The sequence below is a fragment of the Podarcis filfolensis genome (genome assembly GCF_964270895.1).
Source record: "Podarcis filfolensis genome assembly, chromosome: 8".
NCBI lineage: Eukaryota > Metazoa > Chordata > Lepidosauria > Squamata > Lacertidae > Podarcis > Podarcis filfolensis.
The window spans coordinates 86207352-86231952 of record NC_139611.1 but is presented as its reverse complement, the minus strand read 5'-3'; the positions used below and the strand labels follow the sequence as shown (position 1 = coordinate 86231952).

The window sequence follows — 24601 nt, the reverse complement described above, 5'->3', positions numbered from 1 at the left end:
TTTCTTTTCTTTCTGGCAAGGAGAGCAAGGGGAGTATCCCAAGAATGTGCAAGATATGGAGGCTCTCTGATAAGCTCAGCTGGAATGTTATAGGTTGAGACCTCCTGGCTGCAACCTTCTCCTCTGCCGATACTTAAGAGCTCTTGACGACTATAAATTTCTTGTGCCTGAGTATTCACAGTCCATAGCAGCAACAAGTTCACAAATAAAAATAAAACACAAATCACTGAATACCGGTCTTCGGAGTGCCGAGCCGCTGCAAGTGCTTGCGCCGCCATCTTAACTCCAGATAGAGCGAAAAATACGGTAGTTTTTAGGGAAGGAAAACAAGAAATAAGAAAGCAACGCAAAGCATCCTGAGCTAAGAGGGAGTGCTCCTCCATCTTCTCTCAGGAGGCTTTGTGGGGCTATCCCTGAAGCCAGGAGAGCAAGCGGGATCGGTGCGCACCAATCCCTCTTGCCCTCCTGGCTTCAGTGAAAGAAAGCCTACTGGCTTTCCCCCCCCCCCACCTCCTGCAAGAGCCACGCGCTCTGTCCCTTCCCCCATCTCCCGCAAAAGCCAGGGATAGCTGTGCGAAGCCTCCGCAGGGCAGTGGGATGAAGGCTCCCCCCTGCCCTGCGGAGGCTGCGCACGGATCGCTGTGATCCCGCTGACTGTCCTGGCTTCTTGCTTGGCCGCGCGCAGCCTCTCCTGGGCAAGGAGAGCCTTCATCCCCTGCCCGCGAGAGGCTGCGTGCGGCTAAGGCTCCGCCAAGAGCCGCACTCCCTTTAAAGAGCAAAGTATGTGTGTGGCTCTTGGGGGCTTTTCCCGAGGAGGGAGAAGGGCAGCCCCTCTCCCTCCTCGGGGAAAAGCCCCCAAGAGCCGCACACATGCTCCACGTGGCTCTTTAAAGGGAGCGCTGAACAGAGCCTCCCGCCTGCATTCGCTCCATAAGACGCACACACATTTCCCCTTACTTTTTTAGGAGGGGAAAAGTGCGTCTTATAGAGCGAAAAATACGGTAATTTACATGCAGGCTTCCTTTGGTGAAAAGGTCTAAACTCAACTTTGCTCCTACCACTTATTCACCCCCTTTCTGTTCTTCAGCACCCAACATGACTCTCGTAATATAGTGGCATCATCAACTAGTACGGAAAAGGTTTTTGTTTTCTGTTTGCAATCAAAATATATTTTATTATATACCACATTGGCCTGAATATAAGCCGCACTTTCCCCCCAAATTGCGACCGTGAAAAGTTAAAGTGTGGCTTATATTCGTGACTTTACAATATCACTGCTGAAACAGCTGCCCACAGGGGGCGTTGGGGGTACAGGACAACAGCAGCTGTCCCAACCGCAGCTCCCAAGCCTCCCCCAAACCGCTGGAAAGAAAGGGGAAGGGGGCAAGGCTGTCAAAGCGACGCCCCCCCCCAGAGAGCAACCCGGGAGCGTGGGAGAATGGTACCCGTGGGATTTTCTTCTACATTTGCCATTTATAGGTGTGAGTGCCTGTGTAATTTTAAGGGAGTGGCTTATCTTCAGGTATTGTCTTTTTTCCTACTTCCCCTCCCTTGAATTTTAAAGGTGCGGCTTATTTGCAGGTGTAGTTTATATTCAGGCCAATACAGTAACTGTAATTTTACTTGGGTTGTTTTGTTTTTTTATGAGTTGGTTTTTCTTACCTAATTTAGTCACACGCAGCTACAAACCTGAAGTGTACTTAACTTTCATGGATCTAGGGGTCTTAGTAGACCACAAGCCGAACATGAGAACAACAACAACAACTTTATTATTTGTATGCCACCCATGTGCCATCAAACTGGGTTGCCCAAGCCACTCTGGTTGGCTCCCAACAGAATACAGTGGTACCTCAGGTTAAGTACTTAATTGGTTCCGGAAGTCTGTTCTTAACCTGAAGCGGACTTTCCCATTGAAAGTAATGGAAAGTGGATTGATCCGTTCCAGATGATGAAAAACATCCCCCTAAAACAGCAATTTAACACAAATTTTATTGTCTAACGAGACCATTGATCCATAAAATTAAGGCAATAATCAAAGTACTGTACTATAAAATAAGTAAGACAGTATTTTAGATGAAAAAAATTAACATTTTTTTCCTCTTTCGTGCACTGATGATAGTCAGTTTGGATGGGGGGCTTTTATCCATTTCTGAAGTCACACGATCAACCAGTAGCTGAACTGGGTTCCGCACAGTCACAAAAATGAAGTCACAAAAGCGAAGTCACGAGTCAGTCCCATAAAATGAAGAACAAGTCACAGTCAAAAAACCGAAAAAGCCGCACAAACCTAAACGCAAAAAGGAACCAGACGACGAAAAGCGACCCCTAAAACAGCAATTTTACATTAATTTTACTAACGAGTTCATTGATCCATAACATGAAATAAATAAAACAGTACAAAATGAAAATGTGATTTTTTTTTCTTACCTGCGCTGATGATAGTCATTGTTTGGATGGGGACTCAGGGTCCTCTTCCACAATCACAATCGGCTTCACTTCCGGCATTCGCGGAGGCCTCAGAGAACTCCTGAGGCTGGAGCCCAGTCACGGAGCCTCTGCAGGCCCCGCGGAAGTTGGGGCTTGGATCCAGGCAGCGGCAAGGCTTCTGAGAGATTGGACAACTGAATTCCTGGTTACAATCGTCCGTAACCCAAAAAAGTGTAAGTTGAAGTGTTCGTAACCCGAGGTACCACTGTATTAAAAACATGATAAAACATCAAACGTTTAAAATATCCCTAAAGAGGGCTGTCTTCAGATGTCAGTCAACCGTATGATGCAGCAACAAAAAAAATCTAATGATATTCTAGGCTGCATCAGCACAAGTAAGAGCTGTTTGACAGTGGAAGGGTCTCTCTTGGGAGGTTGTGGACTCTCCTTCTTTAAAGGTTTGTAAGCAAAGGCTGGCTGGCCATCTGTCATGGATGCTTTAGCTGAGATTCCTGAATTGCAGGGGTTGGACTGGATGACCCCTGGGGGTCTCTTCCAACTCCACCATTCTATGACTCTTTGATTCTAAGACTAGTATTCAGATCAAGGGAAGATGACCTAACCTGGGGAGAAAGCAGTAAAGTTCTGATGACGAGAGCACAGAAGAGATTATATTTTCTGAGAATCCTCTGGAAAAACAATCTCTCAAAGGACCTGTTGATGGCATTTTACCATTGTACTGTGGAGAGTGTATTAACTTATGGTCTCTGTGTGTGGTTTGGGAGCTGCACGGTCAGGGGAAAAACAACAATGTACAGGGTTGTAAAGACTGTGGAGAGAATAATTGGGTGCACTCTTCCCACCTTGGATCAAATCTACGCTTCCAGGTGCCATAAGAAAGCTGCAGAGATAGCGCAGGATAGTGCGCACCCCGGAAATGATCTTTTTCAGCTTCTGCCTTCTGGAAGAAGGTAAAAGGTAAAGGTAAAGGGACCCCTGACCATTAGGTCCAGTCGTGGCCGACTCTGGGGTTGTGGCACTCATCTCGCTTTATTGGCCGAGGGAGCCGGCGTTCAGCTTCCGGGTTATGTGGCCAGCAGGACTAAGCCGCTTCTGGCGAACCAGAGCAGCGCACAGAAACGCCGTTTACCTTCCCACCAGAGTGGTACCTATTTATCTACTTGCACTTTGACGTACTTTCGAACTGCTAGGTTGGCAGGAGCAGGGACCGAACAATGGGAGCTCACCCCATTGCGGGGATTTGAACCGCCGACTTTCTGATCAGCAAGTCCTAGGCTCTGTGGTTTAACCCACAGTGCCACCCGCATCCCTCAGGTACAGGGTTATAAAGACTAGGACTAGCTTCCTGAGAAACAGTTTCTATCCAAATGCGATTTTGGTTTTCAACGCAGTGTAAGGTAGTCTCTATGGGAGTATATTGTATTTAATTATGGGGTATCAGAGTTTTGAGGGGGCTAACCAGGCTGGGATAGCTGGGATAGCAGGCTTGTTGGTTTTTGAATGTCTGATGTAGATTTTTTCAATTTCGTTGTTCTGTATGGGACAATGACAATAAAGATTATCATATCGTATAGTCCTACTCTATTCTGTCTTGGTCAGACCACACCTGGAGTCCTGTGTCCAGTTCTGTGTGCCACAATTTAAGATGGATATTGACGTGTGCAGAGAAGGGTACCCAAGGTGATCAAGGGTCTGGAGACCAAGCCTTATGAGGAATGGTTGAGGGAATTATACCCAATTTAGCCTGATAAAGAGGAGACTGAGAGGAGATATGATGACCATCTTCAAATATCTTAAGTGCTGTCGTAGGGAAGAAGGATCAAGCTTGTTTTCTCCTGCTCTGGAGAAATGACCAAAATAATGGATTCATGTTACACACACACACACACACACACACACACACACACACACAACAGATTCTGACTAAACATCAGGAAGAACTTTAGGACTGTAAGAGCTGTTTGACAGTGGAACTGACTGCCACAAGATGTGGAGGACTACCTTTCATTTGGGATTTTAAAGCAGAGGTTGGATTGAAATCTCTCCTGTATGATCCTGTATGATCTAGTTGAGTTTCCTGGATTGCAGGGGGTTGGGCTGGACGTTTCTTCCGACTCTGCAATTCTGTGATTCTATAGCGAGGCAGAGATCTTCAGCCGTTCATGCAGATGGGGAGGGAATATTCCCAGAAATGTTCTGAGAAATGTTGGCTCAGTTAATTCTGAAAGAAACTTACATTGGTAGCTTATTCCTACTGGTGGATGGGGGAAGCAATGGGATAAGGGAGGGGAGAGTGGAAGGCAGAACTGTAGCTATGGGGTGGGGGCTGGGGACTAGCCGCATTTTTTGCCCCAGTTGAAGCCTCCAGAGGGGCACCATTGAGGCTCCCAGCCTGTGTGTGTGTGTACACAAATGGGTGGGGGTCTTTGACCCAGCTGAAATAAAGCCTAGTGTCACCCCTGGTGGAAGGGGAGAGCCAGTGTGGTGTAGTGGTTAAGACCAGTGGACTCGTAATCTGGTGAACCGGGTTCGCGTCTCCGCTCCTCCACCTGCAGCTGCTGGGTGACCTTGGGCCAGTCACACTTCTCTGAAGTCTCTCAGCCCCACTCACCTCACAGAGTGTTTCTTGTGGGGGAGGAAGGGAAAGGATAATGTTAGCCGCTTTGAGACTCCTTAAGGGGAGTGAAACGCGGGATATCAAATCCAAACTCCTCCTCCTCCATGTCCCACTTCAACTTTTCTTAAATATACTGGGCTGGGTCCATGCTTGTGCCTTTATTCCTCCAGCTGCCCTGCAGATGGATATTCCTCAGTGGGGGCTGAAATTCTCCAACAATTTGGGGCAGGATCAAAAAGTGTCAGAGAACATCTCAGGACTGCCAGCCTAGCTCTGCGGGACATGATTTAGTGTGCTTCTCCATTCAAGGCTGATTGGCTGGAAAGAGGGGTGGAGTATCTCGCTGTCTAAGCAACGTACACAGATTACACAAAGCAGATGATGGTTTTGGTGGCTTTCCCTGCTAAGGCTGCCATTTTCCAAGCAGACTAAATTGTGGACCATTTGCTGATTATATAACTTGCATCGAGGGCTGCCAAGTGGCTATGTACCATATTTTTTGCTCTATAAGACTCACTTTTCCCCTCCTAAAAAATAAGGGGAAATGTGTGTGCGTCTTATGGAGCGAATGCAGGCTGCGCAGCTATCACAGAAGCCAGAACAGCAAGAGGGATTGCTGCTTTCACTGCGTAGCGATCCCTCTTGCTGTTCTGTCTTCTGAGATTCAGAATATCTTTTTTTCTTGTTTTCCTTCTCCAAAAACTAGATGCGTCTTGTGGTCTGGTGCATCTTATAGAGCGAAAAATACGGTAGGTGTTCACTCAAGCCCTGTGCTGCCTTTCCACCTCAAACTGCCTCTTCATAACAAAGGAACAAATTGTTGGACAATTGGGTTGTTTTGATTTAAACTCATTGCATGCAAATATTTATTTATCCCTCCAAGGCTAAATTCAAATGACCATCCCATCCTGTAAAACGTCTAAGGTGCCATCTGTGTCCACCTTATGAGAAAGAAACTCCTCTGGTCATAGTGGAACTTATTTTTGAGTAAAAGTACATAGAATCTCACTGTTGCTCTAACAAAGTAACCTCCGACTCATTTGCATAATCGGTCCTTCATTTTATTATGCGTGGAAATTACTTACTACAGTGGTACCTCAGGTTACATACGCTTCAGGTTACAGACTCCGCTAACCCAGAAATAGTACCTCGGGTTAAGAACTTCACTTCAGGGTGGCCACCAGGGGGCGCGTTGAAAGATGGCCGACAATAACATCTCTCTGACCCACACGAGGTAATTTAGGGGCTGCTATGGGAAGTATGCAGTCTTCCCTCCCCACCAGGATGTGGTGGGGTGCTGCCTGGCCAGCGGTGTTCATAAGGCACCCCCTGATCCGAGAGATGGGGGTGCTGAACACTTGGCACGAGCCCTCGGTGAAGTCAGCTCTTCCTGACGCCGATTCCGATTAGCGCGTGCTGGTTGCTTCAGCCCGGAATTATAATTGGAAACAGATGATTGGAATTGAGGCTGGAGCACATATATCAAGTAAAGCTCGACGATAAGGCTGCTGAATAATGGATCTCTGCGACCGAGAGCGACGGACGGATAAGTAAATCTTTTGATGTGTCGTCACCAAGAGACTGTACGTTTGAAACAAAGGGGGGGTGGAGGAAAAACTTTCTCCTTTCCGTATATGATGTGACAAAAATAACCTCCACCCCAGAAAGAAAGAAATAAGATCGTCGTGTCTTTTTAAGATCATAAGCAGAAGTTTAAGAACTGTGTGGGAGGTGGAAAATAATCGGTGAACGCTGAGGAATTTTTATGACGCAGCAAAAAAATGGCGTCTCACCAAGACAGGCTGCTGAAGGAAAAAAGAGATGGGGGAGGAGATTCAGGAATGTTGGAGAAGAGAAGGAGTATGGAACTGAAAGTTTGACCTGACAGAGCCCCCTGATCTATTTGATTTATTTGGCTAGCCTGGAAAATAAAAGGATAATAAAGAACCCACACAGAGAAGCCAGCTCTTAGCCTGCTTGTGAGAATCATCAGAGATCGCAAAGAAAGGAACGTATGACAACAAACAAGATCAAGAAAATATAAAGGACTATCTGGATTGAACTGGATAGAACTGATTAATTAATGCAGCAAAATAAGGGATGTCTGGACTTATCCGGAACTTTGGACTCGTGCGGAGCTTGATATATGGGTACACCCAAAAAATTTAAAATTTGGCTGTATAATTTGGAACCAATGTGATTTGAATAATGTGATGTGATTGGCCTGTTAATAAAAATTATTAAAAAAAAAAAAAAAAACTTCACTTCAGGATGAGAACAGAAATCGTGCTCCGGCAGCGCGGCAGCAACGGGAGGCCCCATTAGCTCAAGTGGTGCTTCAGGTTAAGAACAGTTTCAGGTTAAGAACGCACCTCCAGAACGAATTAAGTACTTAACCCGAGGTACCACTGTATATTTTTAAATATATGTATGCTTCTTGTCAACCTTAGCATTTAGATGCCATCTTTATCTCTGACCACGACAGAACTGTGGAAAAAGTATGTGTCACCAAGATGTATGCAAACATTTCTCTAGCACTGTTAGATCACAAAAGATTATTCTTTCCTTGCATTCTCTCTTTGGGTGCTGGGGGCTGAGGAGAGGGAGGTGGAAAGTGGAGTTGGCAACCATGGAGTTAAGAACAGGATTCTGAGAGACTGGTGCGGCTCAGAAACTCACCAGAGGGAATTCTCATATGCCTGGCGTCTTCTAGCCCAGACAGAAAACATCCACAACAAAAACAACAATCATGGCATGTTGTTCTAGGCTCTGATATTCATTACTTCCCCTGCAGGCTCCAAACTCAAGATAGCACAGCAAAATGTCATAATAAATCAGCAAAGCAATGCAAGAAAATTACCAGCAAACCCTTTCCCATCTAGATGTTCTAAGCCATGGGTAGGCAAACTAAGGCCCGGGGGCCGGATGCGGCCCAATCGCCTTATAAATCCGGCCTGTAGACGGTCCGGGAATCAGCATGTATTTATATGAGTAGAATGTGTGTTTTTATTTAAAATACATCTCTGGGGTATTTGTGGGGCATAGGAACTCGTTCATATTTCCCCCCAAAATATAGTCTGGCCCCCCACAAGGTCTGAAGCGTATAACAAGCAACAAGTCCAGAAGCAAATGCTGCATGTTTTTCTTTTCAGGCGTAAGGTCAAAGCTTAAACACACTTTGCAAGGAGATGGAAATTCAAGAGGCACCGAAGTTCTTTGGGCTCAGCAGAGGAGAGGATGGGAAGGGCAGCAATGGGGAAAGAAGGATGATAAACGCAGAGAGGCATAGACCCAGCCGAAGGAAGCCCAGTCCACAGGTAGGAATGAGGCCTGATTTGAGAGCAAAATCTTGAAGGCGCCCCTTACAAAAGCCCTTGGGCGAGGGCCAGGAAAGGAAAGAAGACCGCTCCCCTCTCCCTGAGCAGCCAGAGACACCAGCTTGTGCAAGAGCACAGTGGCAGGGGAGGAAAGATTTGGTCTCCACTCAACGCGGGACTATGCAGAGCTTGTAGAAGGGCGGGATGGTGGCCAAGCCGCACTCCTGGGGGGTTGTGTCAATGTCCTTGGGGTCCACAAGGGGCTTCAGCCGGAATCTCTGCAGGGTGGTGGTGAAAAAGAGGAAGAGCTCCATTCGGGCCAGCGTTTCACCCAGACACACCCGTTTCCCTGCAAGGCGAAAGGGAGAAGAATCAGCAGGGAGGGAAGACATGGGTTTTGGGGTTAGAGGCCAGGTTTCGGTCAAGTCCAACGTCCTTGGGGCGTGAATAGAACAGCTGAAATCCATATGAATGGAGGGAGGGGAGTTTTCCTCTCTTATAGGACTAAAACCCTGTTGTTGTTCTTGTGGTTTTGGCAGATCTTTCTGTGTGAGTGTGTGTGTCGTCCAGTGAAACTTATGACGAGATCTAGGATGGCAAAATGAAGTATTTCTTCAGACTATGTCTGTAAAATGGGCTTATAGATTCATAGAATCGTAGAGCTGGAAGGGAACCAATTCTCAACCCCACCCCAACCCCAGACTTGTCCCTTACTTTGACCGACTAAAGTTGGCAGACCCACCTACAACCAATTACTTCCTTCCAGCAGATTTTGCGCATATATTTTTTATTAACGTCTCCCCATTCCTTTGCACATTTATTTATTATGGTGCGTGTTAGGGAGTAGGGTATGTGTAAACACTACCAACGACCAAGTAAAAGCCACAGTGCAGTGAAGGTTTGTTTTCTGTAGGAGACCCAGGTTCACTGTTAGTTTGTTGCCACTGTGCAGTTCTTGGAGTCACAAGACTCTGTTTACATTCCAGAGATTCCATACTGTTGGAAGTCTCACGGGAGACGGATGTGACATTACTGGTTTCCTGATCCTTTGTTGTTTGGTTGCTCTCTCCTCTCACAGAGAGAGAATATATTTCTTTTCTGTCTGCGTAGCTTAGTAATAAAACTCTTAGCATGTAGCTCATGCTATCTCAGCTCCTTCCCTGTGCTGGATACTCTGCGGAATGGGGAACGTGCTTGGAGCCTTATCAGAGGCTCAGGTCGTTAATTACATCAGAGAAGAGCAATTCCGGAAGAGCTGCTCGGTCGAACGCAAGTCCAACATCCACAACTTCAAAAAGTGAAGGAGGAGAGGATGGGAGAGGTTCTCATTTCGAAAATAAAAATTAAAAAAGTGTTTAAGACAGGCTTCCTCAACCTCAGCCCTCCAGATGTTTTTGGCCTACAACTCCCATGATCCCTACCTAGCAGAACCAGTGGTCAGGGATGATAGGAATTGTAGTCTCAAAACATCTGGAGGGCCAAGGTTGAGGAAGCCTGGTTTAAGAGGAGGCCTCGGTCCAGTATACCTGAAGGAGCATCTCCACCCCCATTTTTCTGCCCAGACACTGAGGTCCCGTGCCAAGGGCCTTCTGGCGGTTCCCTTGCTGCGAGAAGCCAAGTTACAGGGAACCAAACAGAGGGCCTTCTGGCGGTTCCCTTGCTGCGAGAAGCCAAGTTACAGGGAACCAAACAGAGGGCCTTCTCGGTAGTGGCACCCGCCCTGTGGAACGCCCTCCCAACAGATGTCAAAGAGGAAAACATCTACCAGACCATTAGAAGACATCTGAAGGCAACCCTGTTTAGGGAAGCTTTTAATGTTTAATAGATTATTGTATTTTAATATTCTGTTGGAAGCAGTCCAGAGTGGCTGGGGAAACCCAGCCAGATAGTCGGGGTATAAATAAATAAATTACTATTGTTGTTGTTGTTGTTGTTATCATCTACCTGAGGAGAATGGCATGAAAGCGTCGTTCTTCTTGAAGCGCCCATTCTCATCCAGGAAGTTCTCTGGGTTGAAAGCAAATGGGCTTTTAAACTTCTTGGGGTCGAACAGGACAGTGTGGAGCACAGGGTAGATTTCTGTCCCCTAGGAAAAAGAGGGAGAGAATATTGAGGTCAGAATTGCAAAGATTCAGGGAAAGTCGAGAGAGAGAAACTCTCCACCCCTTCTCTCAACTGGTGGATTGCCAGCCACATTCAGCCGCCGGCCAACTCCTCCCTGTGACATCTACAGACTGCCCTGCCTGAATGTGAAGGCACCACGTGGGTAGCTGACCCACAGAAATCTCATGCAATCTGGTCAAACGGTCAGTTGATCTACCGGTCCCCGTCCCCCCACTCTACAGAAGCATCACTGTGCGCATCCGTCTGGGGTCAGGGAGGCATTCCACCTCTGGCTGTAGTTCAGCTTAAGCCAAGAGGAGGTCCAGCCTTTCCGTTAGGCAGAGTGAGCCAGCTGCTTCAAGCGGCAGGTCTGGAGGGTGAGGACTAGAGGCCAGGTGTTGGAGGACAGATGTGTCCCCATCATAGCTGTCAACCGTCCCTTATTTGGCGGGAAACTCCCTTATCCCAGCGCCATGTCCCACTGCTGTCCCTTATTGATGATGTCCCTTAAATTTCCCGGGATTCAAAGGAAGCAGCTCCTCTCCCACCCTCCCTGCTGGCCAGGGAGGAGGGAGGCTCCAACTGTGTTGCTTGGCCGCGTTGCTCGCCCAATAAGGAGTGTAAGAACGACTGGGGGTGGAGCTTGCATGCCTTGTGCCGATCAAATCGGCCGCGTTGCCTGGGGACTCGTCTTTGCTCAGCGCTTCCCAGCGGAGAGGTGACAGTGGTTTTCCTTGCTGCATCCCCTTTGCCGGGTTGCTGCGCTGTGGGAAGCACCGCTTGAGGCTTCGTTTGGCTGCTGGCTGGGCTTTCTGCCTTTGGCTGAGAGGGGCTCAGAAGTTGAACCTAGCTGTTCTCTGAAAATACCTTATTTTGGCTGCTGATCCCTTATTTTTGAGGCTGCTGGTCCCTTATTTTCAAATCTGTAAGTTGACCGCTATGGTCCCCATGCACCCTGTAAACTAGCCGCAGCGTGAGACTTTACCAGCTGGGCCCTGGTCATCCTTTGAGGATTGGCTGTTGTGTTGTTGTTGTTTTTAAGTACTATGTTGGCAGCTTTTGCCAACCTGGTACCCTCTAGATGTTTTGAAATGCAACTCTGGTCAATCCCAGCCAGCATGGCCATGCGAGACACCTAGAGGGCACTAGGTTGGTGCAGGCTGCTTAGCGGATTGGCAAATCTTTAAGACTCTCCTGGAGGGCGTCCAGTCCTTTTCCTTTGCCAAATACCTGCCAATAACAGTAGCCAACATCACCTCATCCTGGCTCCAACAGGTTGATTCTGTGTCGGATGAAGACTCAACTGTTGCGGGCAGATGTTGGTGGCAAGGCACAAATCTGTGAATGTTGCTAATCTCTTTTAAACAACAACAACCCATTGTCTTGTGTCCCACACACCTTTTATCCCCTCTGCCCCACAACTGATACCTTCGGGATGATGTAGCCTCTGAATTCAGTGTCGCGCATCACAGAGTGGGCCACGTTCATGGGGATGAGGTCACTGACCCTCTGCACTTCGTGAATGACAGCGTCCACATAAGGCATCTGGCTCCGGTCTTCAATGTTTGGGGCACGGTTCTGGCCAATCACTTGGTCAATCTCCTGGTGCATTTTTGCTGTCCAATGCATTTAGATCAGAGAAGGGTCAGAAAATCAGAGTCGGAAGGGACCACAAGGGTCATCTAGCCCAACCCGCAGTAATGCAGGAATCTTTGGCCCAACATGGGGCTTGAATCCATGACCTCGAGTCTCGTAGTCCACTGCCTGAGCTATCCGTTTACCTCTGGATGCAAACGGGATCCGTTCCAGAGCCCCATCGTGTTTTGCTGCTTCCGCGAATGCGCGTGATGTCATTTGGAGCATCTGCGCATGCGTGAGCGGCGAAACCCGGAAGTAACGCGCTCCGCTCAACCTGAAGCACATCTAATTTACCCCAGCAAATTATTTGTCAAAATTACAAATACCCAAATATTTGTCATTTACCCTCGCTAGATTCAACATGCTGCCATCTGCCTTATTGCAGGGCAGATTCGAGGGTAAACCATACAATGGTACCTCAGGTTAAGTACTTAATTCATTCTGGAGGTCAGTACTTAACCTGAAACTGTTCTTAACCTGAAGCACCACTTTAGCTAATGGGGCCTCCTGCTGCTGCCGCGCCGCCGGAGCACAATTTCTGTTCTCATCCTGAAGCAAAGTTCTTAACCTGAAGCACTATTTCTGAGTTAGCGGAGTCTGTAACCTGAAGCGTATGTAACCTGAAGCGTATGTAACCCAAGGTACCACTGTACGTGGAACGAGTCTGCCCCTGCGACTTGATGGAGGTAGAAACTGTCTCTCATGTCTTGTTACGCTGCCGTTTCTACGGGGACACACGCTCAGTATTTATCACTCTTGTTATACAAAAATCTCCAAATGGGTCTGAACTTCAATGTCTAAACCTCCTGATAGAGGACAAGGACCTGGAGATCACGCTAAGGGTGGCCAAATTCTGTGCGACTGCCATAAAACTTAGGGAACAAGCTGTATTACCAAAATGATTAAGGTTTTAAATGACAATTTTAGGTTATATTTTAGTGATCAAGATTTAATACATATTTTTAACTGCCGCTATATCTGAATTGTCTCTGTTATACCCAATTCCAATTCAATGTATTCCTGTTGCGTTTTATGATTTTCCTGATATTGTAAGTGAGCCGGAACTGATCTGTGGCCGTAATAATAAAATTCAACTCAATTCAATAATTAATTCAACTCAGATGGAATTAAAAATCAATCCTTAAAAAAAAAACAACCCAAGTCTATTAAAATACAGGGAATAAAAACAGCATGTATAAAAAGCCCTGCTGGGTCAGGCCAGAAGCATATCTGCCTCCAGCAGTGAAAATACAGCATAGCCATCGTGATTAAGAGCCATGGTTTGTCTTATTCTCCATGGGTTGGTCTAGTCCTCTTTTAAACCTGTCCCAGTGGCCATCACAACATCTTGTGTCGGTGAGTTCCATAGTTCATCACTGTGTTATCTCCCAACTTTCAGCTTCACTGGATGGCTCTGTTGGGTTAGAACTGTTCCTACCCACTTTCTCCACACCAAGCCTAACTTTACACACCTCTGTCTTACCCCCCCTTACTTCCTCACTCCCCCCCCCAACAGGCTAGGTTGGGCTTTAATCAGCCTGGCGGCAGTGTGCTGGTTCCCTACCTTACCTTGCACTTCGGGGTGTTTCATCAGAAACAGAAACCCGTATCTCAGGGTGGAGCTGACGGTCTCCGTCCCAGCAAAGAACAAATTGAGTGTGGTGAGTTCTAGGTTCTTGGTGTTGAATTCGCTGGACGGGTTGCCTTTCTCCTGGAGACAAACAGGAAGCCAATGTCATCAGGATTCCACCAAGGGGGTGAGAAGAAGGGGGAGTTGGTTTCAGGGCTGCTGCCTCTGGTATAGTCCTTTTATGGAAGAAGGACGTCACTTGTCTGATGGGGGTGAAGAGAAACTAGGCAAGCTGGACACATGTCACCCCATCAGATCATTAATGATAATGGTGATAAATTTCTTATGCCCCACCCATCGGACTGGGTTGCCCCAGCCGCTCTGGGTGGCTTCCAGCAAAAATACAGGAAAACCAACAACAACCACTGAAAGCTTCTCAAACTAGGGCTGCCTCCAGATGTCTGTGAAAAATTATATAGCTGTTGAACTCTGACGTTTTCCAGGAGGGCTTTCCATGAGGTGGGTGTGACTATCAAAAAGGTCTTCTGTATGTTAGAATTCCTGCTCCGTGATTGCAGTCATGGGATTGTTGTCTATCACATGATGGTGGATGTTTTGACTCCAACGAGTGGGAAGTGAGGGAGACAGGATGTTTGTGTTCCTGTGTTCCGTGAAGTGGGACTGTTGTCCTTTGTTCTTTTCCTCTTTGCTGTCTGATGCTAGAGAGAGAGGGAGCCATGTTGCAGTGCTCCGTGTGAGTTTATATGTAAATAAAGTAGATTAGCCAAAATGCTGAGTTGCTGAGGTCTGGCACGCGAACTGGAGTTGCGGGCTTCATGGCCGCAACACGCGAGCGGTGGCTGGAACCCAGCCCCCGCGCAATTGGGGGGATTCCTGGCCGCTTCACCTCCTGGCCAGCCAAATCGGCTGGCTCTGGGGGCGTTGCCTGCCCTATATTAACCAGGACGTGGCCAGGGATCTCCCTCTTTGCTGCCTGCCAGCTGTTCCTGCTTTTCCCACCCTCCCGCCCTATAAGGTTTTTGACCTTGCTATGGACCTTGGTTGGTCGCTGTTGAGGGGCCTGGTAGGAATTTTTCCACTTGACAAATTGGCACCAGCCACTTGGTTTTCGCCTACCTCGTAGCAAATCATCACAACTTTCTTGGTATTGGCGGTTAAGCATTGGTATTGCTCTGTAGATGGAAGGGGGGGGTTACTCCATCACCTGCCCCGCATATTGAAGGGTAGTCCGATAAAGGATTCCAGGGGGCATGGCCCTGTTCGAAAGCCTAAGGAGGTGAGGGCCTAAGGCACGCCCCCTAGCGGTGACCCCAGGAGAGTTCCTAGTTGATGTGCATCAGCAGGACTCCCCCTGCTGGTGATTAACCCTTCCCGGACTTCTAGCGGACGGGCTGAAGCCGGATATAGTCAGTTAGGACCGATGCCTAAGCCAGTACCGCTCATCACCTGTAACCATCACCTGCACACTCTAGGTACACCAGTGTCTGAAATGGTGGCACACCTGATCATGAAGCATTTGCAAAGTGTATTATCAGCAAGATGTGCTAGCAAGCAGCAGAATCTGCAGAGCCCCTGTGGCAGTCCAGAGATTGCATCACTTTGTAAGTGATGCGCGACTTAGTGAGCCTTGTGTGAACCCTATAGCTTCCTGTGGAAATCCCACCTCATGTCATATGCCAACAGGGTACCTTTTCCATCTGGATGAGGAAGCAGTCAATGAAGTCACGAGGGGCATTGAGGTCAAGGGTCTCCTTGTTCTTCTTCACTCTCTTGGCAATGTAGGCTCTCATGTCTTCCAGAAGGTCATAGATCTTGGTGTGTGGCCCTGGAAAGTACTTCAGAAGGCTGGCATACATGTCATAGAACTGCAAGAAGAAAGAAAAGGCACCGGCAGCTGACCAGGAATGCCTCCTGAGGGTCAGGAGAGCTTCCTTGCAAGCCAAGGAGGCCCCACTAGATGATAAGTAGCTGTAATAAACTACGGCTGGCTTTCAGACCCTTGTCCAGCCTGGTGCCCTTCTGCTCTCCACATGAGCTTAGACTCCAAATCCCATCAGGCACAGAGCACAGCCCACAAGGCCAATGCTCAGGGATGATTAAGATGATGGGCGCTCCATTCCAACAATATCCATTGGGAAATGGATTCGTGCTCTGTCTGCTTTGAGAGCGGGTACCTGAGACCATGCGGTGCTCATCTCCCGGAAGCTGTCATTCATCATCTTCATCAGGGCCTGGAAATCCTTGTCTTCGTAGTCAAAGCGGTCGCCAAAGACGATGGAGCAGATAACGTTGGAGACGGCACGGCTGAGGGTGAAGGTGGGGTCGAAAGGCTTCTCTGCAATGCCACGACAGAGGAAAAGAAGGAAGACGCATTGTGCTGAAGGGGCCAAGATATCTTGGGAAGTGTGAGGAACTGTGGAACACCTGAAAAGTCCTCTCCCAAACTATTCTCAAAAGATCATCTGCAGTCGCTAACCAGAACTTAAGACACCTATTGCTGACCAGGCTACTAGAATGAAGACCTTCTCTGGCTATGGAGCAGCCTTCCCAGAAAGCTCGCTCAGTGCTATCATTATGGTCTCTCTTTTGTTGCATCTGGTGAACGCCTTTTTACTCACCCAGGCCTTTTAAACAATTTGTCCTTTGGCCCTGAGCCTCCCAACCATGTTTCATTGCATATTTGTTACAGAGAACTATTCCGAACTCTACTTTTATTGGTTAATAGTTTTATGCATGTTAGGGACGTGGGTGGTGCTGTGGGTTAAACCACAGAGCCTAGGACTTGCTGATCTGAAGGTCGGCAGTTCGAATCCCCATGACAGGGTGAGCTCCCATTGCTCGGACCCCTGACCCTTAGCTCCAGTCGTGGCCGACTCTGGGGTTGCAGTGCTCATATCGCTTTATTGGCCGATGGAGCCGGCGTACAGCTTCCAGGTCATGTGGCCAGCAGGACTAAGCCGCTTCTGATGAACCAGAGCAGCGCACGGAAACGCCGTTTACCTTTCCGCCGGAGTGGTACCTATTTATCTACTTGCACTTTGATGTGCTTTCGAACTGCTAGGTTGGCAGGAGCAGGGACCGAGCAACGGGAGCTCACCATGTCGCGGGGAATCGAACCGCCGACCTTCTGATCGGCAAGTCCTAGGCTCTGTAGTTTAACCCACAGCGCCACCCGCGTCCCCCTTTATCTCTCCTTATCCGTTATTTTGGGGGCAATGTATGTGCTCTTTCCTCCCTGCCCGTTATCCTTCTGGAGCCCAGAAATTGTCATTGCCTTTGGGACAAAAAGGCTTCCCTTCCCCAGCCTGTCTGGGCTCCGGAGCTCGTGTTTCTGCCCAGCCTGGTGGGGCTGCTGACCTCCTCCTCCCTGCCCTTCACTTGGCCTACTCACGGTTGGTCTTATGAAATTCCTCCAGCAGGAACTGAGCTTCCTCTCGGATCCGATCCTCAATTGTTTTTTTCCCCATGCCAAAATTCCTCAAGACGGTGAGGGAGAAGCGTCGCAGCTGCTTCCAGCGCTCTCCCTCAGAAAACACCACCCCTGCAGGTATGGGGAGGAGAAAGGGGAGAGGGATTGAATAGCAGCCAGGAAACAGCAGACACAAGACTCCTGTGTTGCAAGTTAGACCACCCTGGGTTCCTCCTCCTCACCATAACCATCAAAGGTCCTTTGCAGCGTGGGGTTGGTTTTCCTTCCGCTAAATTCTTCTGCCTTGTCTATCAGGGCCTCCTTCACAGCTTCATGTCCACAGAGGACCACAATCGGGCGATTTCCAAAGTAGACGGTGAACACTGGGCCGTATTTGTCGCGCAGCTGCACAGGAGAAAGGCCAAAGGCTACTTTTTAAAATTTAAAAAACAGAACAGTCTTTAATCTCCTGCTTCTTTTTCTTACAATTCTTTGGCACTCTTACAAAAGCCGACAGCATAAATGCTGGAAACAGGCTGGGCCTTGGTCTGATCCAACAGGGCGGTTTGAACATTCATCTCTGTGTTAAAATATGTTCACTGAATTCCCTCAGACTCTTATTTTGTGGGAAGGAGAGATATGCCAGGCAGGAGGCTTTCGGCACATGCTCAGAGGGCCTCTACCTGAGACCAAAATGCACTTTATCAAGGAAGGGGAGAAAATGCATGAAAGCAAGTTTCCATTCCTGTTTTGATAAAATTTTGAGACTGGTATGTCTCACACAGACTGGCTCTGCAAGTGTCAAGATGCTCATGGGACAGTTCTGCAAGGTTAAATGTCATTTCTGACTAAACCCTCTTGTGGTGTGTGGACAGAATTAGTTTTAATGTTGTCTTTTGAAATGGCTCTGACCCAGAAGGCTCTAAAACGTGACTCTAGGCTGAAAATGCAATTCTAGGCTTCATCCACAGAAGTTTAGCCTCCAGATCAAGGGAAGTCATGATACTGCTTTATTCCACCTTGTTCAGAGCCCACCTGGAGTCCTATGTCCAGTTTGGGGCACCACAGTTTAAGAAGGATCTTGACAAGCCGGAAGGCGTGCAGAGGAGGGCAACTAAGATGATCAAGAGTCTGGAAGACAAGACTTATTTATGAGGAATGGTTGAGGGGCACGTTTAGCCTGGAGAAAAGAGCACCAGGAGATGAGATGATAGCTTTCTTCAGACACAGCTATCACATGGAAGATGCAACAAGCTTGTTTCTGCTGCTCTTGGAGGGCTAGGGTTTGGACTGATTGATTCAGACTGCAAGAAAGGATATTCCAACTCACAATTGCGTGCCCAGGTGGAGACCCCCCGACTCCCAAGAGACCACCAGAAGGAATGAAAACTCATGACAACGTGTTATGGGATTCAAATTGGCCACAACTTTATCAACCCTTTCAGATGTAGGAAAACCTTAGCTTAGGCATTGGGCGTGTACCCCTCCCAGTCCCCTGGTCACTGGACTGAGGCACATCGGGGTTAATCAGATCCAGGTAGTGGACACCGCAAGACGTCTGTTCGTGCAGACAGCCCCTTTTCTGCACAACGCAGAGGAGTTCACTGACAACCTTTCAGCGTATGTCCAGTGACTCCCTTTTAAAAAAAAAAAAGCCTTTAGTGGGGAACCCTAGAATTACTGCCATGGGGGGGTGAGTCACCACTTCACCCCCCCTCCCATTTAGGGAAGATAGACGAAAGGATTCTGCCCAAGGTATAAAACTGCCAAAGTTGTGACAATTGCTATGGGGAAGGCGAAATCTGCCAATGCTGGAAAAATTCCTTCCCTGTCCTTTAACAGCAACCATCATAAGACCATAGCAATGCCTGCTGACCTGGAAGGAAAATGGTTAACCTACAATCAATCCATTAGACAAAGGGAGGGTTTGGGTAGGTGAAGCTCCGGAGCCAACTGCATGCTTACTATTGGCTCCGCCCCCCTTATATTTGTTGGAAACACGCCCAGGAAGGCCACCAACTTCCCAAAACTCAGGGGTATCTCTCCGGTGATCCTCCCTAGCCGTAAATCTCCCTCAGTCCAGAGAGACCAGTGATAAGCGACCCCTGCTTCCTGAGAGGAGCACACTTGTCTTCTGGCATATCATAGCAGAAGAAATAGTCAATCGTAGTTCTAAAACTGCTTTATTTACAGTCATATATACACAGAATGCCTGTTGTCTTTGTCCATGGTGTTTTCTTGGCAGGGATACTGGACTGGCGTGCCGGTTCCTGCTCCAGGTGGATCATGTTTGGTCAAAACTCTCCACTATGACCTCTCCATCTTGGGTGACCCTGCACGGCATAGCTCATAGCTTCTCTGAGTTATTCAAGCCCCTTCGCCATGGCAAGGCAGTGATCCATGAAGGTGTGTGTAGGTAAAGCTATGGTTTTCCCAGTAGTGATGTATGGAAGTGAGAGCTGGACCATAAAGAAGGCTGATCGCTGAAGAATTGATGGTTTTGAATTCTGGTGCTGGAGGAGACTCTTGAGAGCCCCATGGACTGCAAGAAGATCAAACCTCTCCATTCTGAAGGAAATCAGCCCTGAGTGCTCACTAGAAGGACAGATCCTGAAGCTGAGGCCACCTCATAAGAAGAGAAGACTCTGGAAAAGACCCTGATATTGGGAAAGATGGAGGGCACAAGGAGAAGGGGACGACAGAGGACGAGATGGTTGGACAGTATTCTCGAAGCTACCAACATGAGTTTGACCAAACTGCGGGAGGCAATGGAAGACAGGAGTGCCTGGCATGCTCTGGTCCAGGGGGTCACGAAGAGGCGGACACGACTAAACAACTAAACAACAATACAGTGGTATTGTCCCTTTCTATAATTCTATGAGACCTGGCTCAGAGTCCCACTTCAGGGTTTCATCAGCCAGATGAGCATTCTCACCCATATAGAGCCAAACTCCATATCAGGTGGGAGAATGAATCATCCAGCACTTTTATTTTTTAAAAAGCAGGTGCTGGCAGGGAGGGCAAATTTGATTAAAGCAGGGGCTGGCATTCCCAGGCACTTAATCCTTTTTTCGTGGACCATTTTGCTGCTCAAAATCCTCCCCACAGCGTGACGAACTGTTTCAAAAGGACTGGAACAAATTTATATTTTACATGAAAGAAAATTGTAAACATTTGAAAACGTTTGTAGGCTTGAATTGAAATGTTTTGTAATGTAAATATAAGGAACTGAGTTACCGATAACAAGGTGAAATACTGGAATAAGATCGAAGGTAAATAAGTGATAATAGAAATGAGAAGAATATAGAAAGATGTGTGGATGTCAGAAAAAGGGAGAGAAGGAGGTTGATGCTCTTATAATGTATTAAGCTATAGAATTATGTAACAAAATGTGAATATGATAAAAGTGGAAAATTCGATAAATATTACTTGAGGGGGGGGGGACAAAATCCTCCCAGCCGCCTGATCCATTTCTCTTTGCAGGGGAAAATAAACCACAAGACCTCCAACAAGTGGAGTTATAGCTGCTGTGAGGATCCTGCTGTTGAACAAAAAAAGTAGGAGTACAAATATTTAAATAAATGAAGACATTTATGAAATATGATGCCAGCAACACCTGAACAAAAAGCCTCATTATGTTGACACACCAGTATTTCATCACCAAGGGGAAAATAGCAATTGAAGGGGGGGGGGGTATTGCTTAACAATTTCCACTGTAATGCGCTTTTGTTTCTCAAAGGCAAATGGTTAAAGCCAAGCTCAACCCGTCTCCTACTCTATCTCCCAACCTCAATTCCAACCCACCTCAACCAACCCTCTCAACTCTCCTGTCTCTCTTTAAATCCTCTCCTTTTAAACGCTCCCTCCTGGAACCACGGCCAATCAGAGGCTAGTGTTTATTAACCATTTGCTGGCAGGGAAAGAAAGAAACACTTGTTGATCCAACCGGTCCAGCAAAACCCAACCTTTTCGTCACACATGGTTTTGAGTCCCGTGTTGGGCAAAAGATCCCTGCGTTGCCAGGGGTTGGACTGGATGTCCCTGGTGGTCCCCCTTCCAACTTTACAATTCTAGGATTCTATCCAAATTTAGAGTCTCCAAAATGCTGCCTGTTGTTGTTTAGTTGTTTAGTCGTGTCTGACTCTTCGTGACCCCATGGACCAGAGCACGCCAGGCCCTCCTGTCTTCCACTGCCTCCCGCAGTTTGGTCAAACTCATGCTGGTAGCTTCGAGAACACTGTCCCACCATCTCGTCCTCTGTCGTCCCCTTCTCCTTGTGCCCTCCATCTTTCCCAACAGCAGGGTCTTTCCCAGGGAGTCTTCTCTTCTCATGAGGTGGCCAAAGTCTTGGAGCCTCAGCTTCAGGATCTGTCCTTCCAGTGAGCACTCAGGGCTGATTTCCTTCAGAATGGATGCGTTTGATCTTCTTGCAGTCCATGGGACTCTCAAGAGTCTCCTCCAGCACCAGAATTCAAAAGCATCCATTCTTCGGTGATCAGCCTTCTTTATGGTCCAACTCTCACTTCCATACATATCACTACTGGGAAAACCAGAGCTTGAACTATACGGACCTTATAAGGTAAAGGTAAAGGTACCCCTGCCCGTTCGGGCCAGTCTTGCCAGACTCTAGGGTTGTGCACTCATCTCACTCTATAGGCCAGGAGTCAGCGCTGTCCGCAGACACTTCCGGGTCACGTGGCCAGCGTGACAAGCTGCATCTGGCGAGCCAGCGCAGCACACGGAAATGCCGTTTACCTTCCCGCTGGTAAGCGGTCCCTATTTATCTACTTGCACCCGGGAGTGCTTTCGAACTGCTAGGTTGGCAGGCGCTGGGACCGAACGACGGGAGCGCACCCCGCCGCGGGGATTCAAACCGCCGACCATGCGATCGGCAAGTCCTAGGTGCTGAGGTTTTACCCACAGCGCCACCCGCATCCCCATACGGACCTTATAGTTATAGTTAAATGCTGCCTACCAGAATGCAAAACAGGTTGGAAAGTTTAAAAAGAAGGGGCGGGTTGTGAAAGATGTAGGATTGCTCTTGAGTTGTTTAAAAAAAAAGAAAAAATGCTTTCGGAAATTAGCAAGAATCATGCTTTGGTTGCTGAGTGCTGAAAGTGCACCTCAATATTTGGTCCTCACAACAACCTTGCAAAGGTAGGCAAGTGGATTTACTACTGTTACTTCTACTCGCAGTAACGCTCTTTTGGCACCTCCACTTTCCCCAGGAAAACCTGCTCTTTAATGCTGAATCGGAACAAACAGCAATTTAGGTTTTTTGAGGATTGCAGTTTGATCGATTCCGTAGTAAAGAGCGGGCTTTCATGGGGAAAGCACAGGGCAAAATAGGGAAAGTGTTCAAACAGGGAGCTTTCAAACACAGACCTGTGCCAAGAAAGGGCAGCACAAAGGTAAGGATGGGTGAGTCCTAACAGGGTTTTTTTGTGTTATTTAACCAAGCTGGCATCAGGCAAATGGGTGAACATATGGATCCAAATAAAACAGAAGCAAAAGATTACCAAGTGTGTCAACTCTCCTTTTTTAAAATTAAAATTTAATGCAGTCTCTGCAAAAAACAAACAAACATGGCATTGATGTTATAGTGTCATTTTACACCATCTTAGAACATTAATGGGTCATTGTAGGCTGTCCACAGACCTGTTTGGAAACGGGTGGGAGAAATTTGCTCTCTACTTCCCTTGTGTATGAAAAGAAGGGGAGGCAGGTTTCATCACAGGTGTCTCTCTTTATAAAAGCTTTTGGACAGACAGGGCAACCGTCATCTAATCTACCCAACTAGAGGCAGGCAGGCAGGGCTACAAGGAGAGAGATGGAGGAAGGTGTTTTGGTGAGAGGCAGAGAGACAGGAATATCCAGAAAGCCACAAAGAGGACACAGAGATGCTTAGTTGGGGAAGCACTGTATTTTGAGCATATTCCTGTGCAAGAGAAAGGGTGGAGATGGAAGAGGAGAGAGATGGAGGCAAACTGAAGCCTCCGTGCATCGCAATTATTTGAATTTCCCTTTGACTCCTGGGTGCTGCTCTTGCAGTTCTGTTCCTAGAAGGGCTAGAGGAGAAATCTGGTTCCGCTTTCATCGGAAGGCTAATCTACCAACCTTTCACTTTCCCAAACCATGCACAAACTGAAGCACACGGATCCAGGTTCTGCAACACAGATCTCCAGCCAGACAATGACAAATGAAGACACCACAGGAAACCGTGCATGCAAATGGAAATATTCAGGGAAATCACTTGGAAAAATGTGCACATTAGTCAAAAGGGCATGCAAGGGGGAATGTGTTTATAAGGAGACATTTGCACTAAAACGCTGGTAAATTTCCATGAAGATTTCTTTTTTTTTAAAAAAAAAAGTTCTCAAATTTCTCCAGAAATACTGAGAACTGAATTTAAGGTTGGAAAACTGAGAAGCAGAGAGCCAAAATTGACTGCACCTTCTGCCCCTGGTTCCCCGAGGCAGTCAACTCACCCTGAGGAGGGATTTCAAAGTTTCTGATGACTTGATCTGCAGGAAATTTCCAATCACCGGGAGCGGCATGGGTCCAGGGGGCAGCTTCCCATGGCGCGATATGCTCCTCACTGCTGCCGAAATGAGGAGCCAAGTCAAGCAGATGACAAGAAGGAGAGTTACAGTGCTGGCCAGGTCCATGATGTGGATCACTACCAGTCTGTCGCAGTGCAGACAACTGTCCCATTTTGACAGGGTTCTAGATATTGAAACAAGGCCGGATTTGGCCCCACCTTCTGCATTATGTAACTGCACAAGGCCAACCTGTTGAGAGCTTTAATCCCAATAAACCTATGCCAAAAGTTAATCATCTATTTCCTGGTTATCAGGATTGTGAATATTTGTTCCAGGAGCACGAGAGTTTGTGTGCACATTCTTCGTGATGTGGGTAAACAATTTCCATGCCAATCAACTTTAAACTTTTTAATCTAGTGGTTTCTAGTCAATAGTCACGTTGTCCGCATTTGGACTTTCCTGATAATTGCGTATTGATTCCAAAGTTGTTATTAAATTTTATTTTTTGAGGATGATTGCAAGACTAAAAGCCTCCTTTGAGTGGAGGGGCTGGAAGGAAGAAGGATTGGAGAGAGGCCTGGCTGGAGTAGAGAGGGAAGCAGCCAGAATCTGAGGAAGGTTGGTCATGGTTAATCTATTCTATGTTACAGCTAAATAAACATTTGTTTTCAGCTTGCAGTTTCCAGCTTTCTTCACTAATACAAGGAACAACACAGGGGTATCAAAAATGTGGCCAGCTAACTAAAGCACAGCCTACAACAGCTGGACTATACTAGGAACATCTATAAGCTACCGCTGTGGAGCAGAGCGATTAGGTCTAGTGAAAGAGGTCCCACCACCTGCAGAACTTGGCATAGACTTTTTGTTACATGATGACTGAGAGCGTGTGTTAGGGCGACTGCCTGTATCGCTGCCCAGCTGCGCACTACTCAGACC

At 47.5% G+C, this 24601-nt stretch overlaps 1 protein-coding gene across 1 annotated transcript; it reads right to left on the bottom strand.

Annotated features, from left to right (window-relative positions):
- Positions 1–6104: 6104 nt before the first annotated feature.
- LOC310768749 (cytochrome P450 2G1-like) lies at positions 6105–24013 on the bottom strand. The gene is made up of 10 exons (XM_083627489.1): positions 23612–24013; positions 17366–17528; positions 17106–17255; positions 15889–16049; positions 15403–15579; positions 13693–13834; positions 11914–12101; positions 10327–10468; positions 7331–8731; positions 6105–6231 (listed from the first exon to the last, which is right to left on the bottom strand). Exons 1-9 carry the CDS (start codon positions 23789–23791, stop codon positions 8550–8552), a joined length of 1485 nt encoding a protein of 494 aa, XP_083483615.1. The 5' UTR covers positions 23792–24013; the 3' UTR covers positions 6105–6231; positions 7331–8549.
- Between the last annotated feature and the right edge of the window lie 588 nt (positions 24014–24601).

Excerpts from the sequence above, each read along its gene's own strand:
- LOC310768749 (XM_083627489.1), bottom strand. The coding sequence starts at position 23,791 with ATGGACCTGGCCAGCACTGTAACTCTCCTTCTTGTCATCTGCTTGACT. Across the intron at positions 16,050-17,105 it reads GGAATTTCATAAGACCAACC|AGAAGCCTTTCGACCCCACC; the intron begins GTGAGTAGGCCA and ends GTGGCATTGCAG. Across the intron at positions 13,835-15,402 it reads TCCTCATCCAGATGGAAAAG|GAGAAAGGCAACCCGTCCAG; the intron begins GTACCCTGTTGG and ends GTTTGTCTCCAG.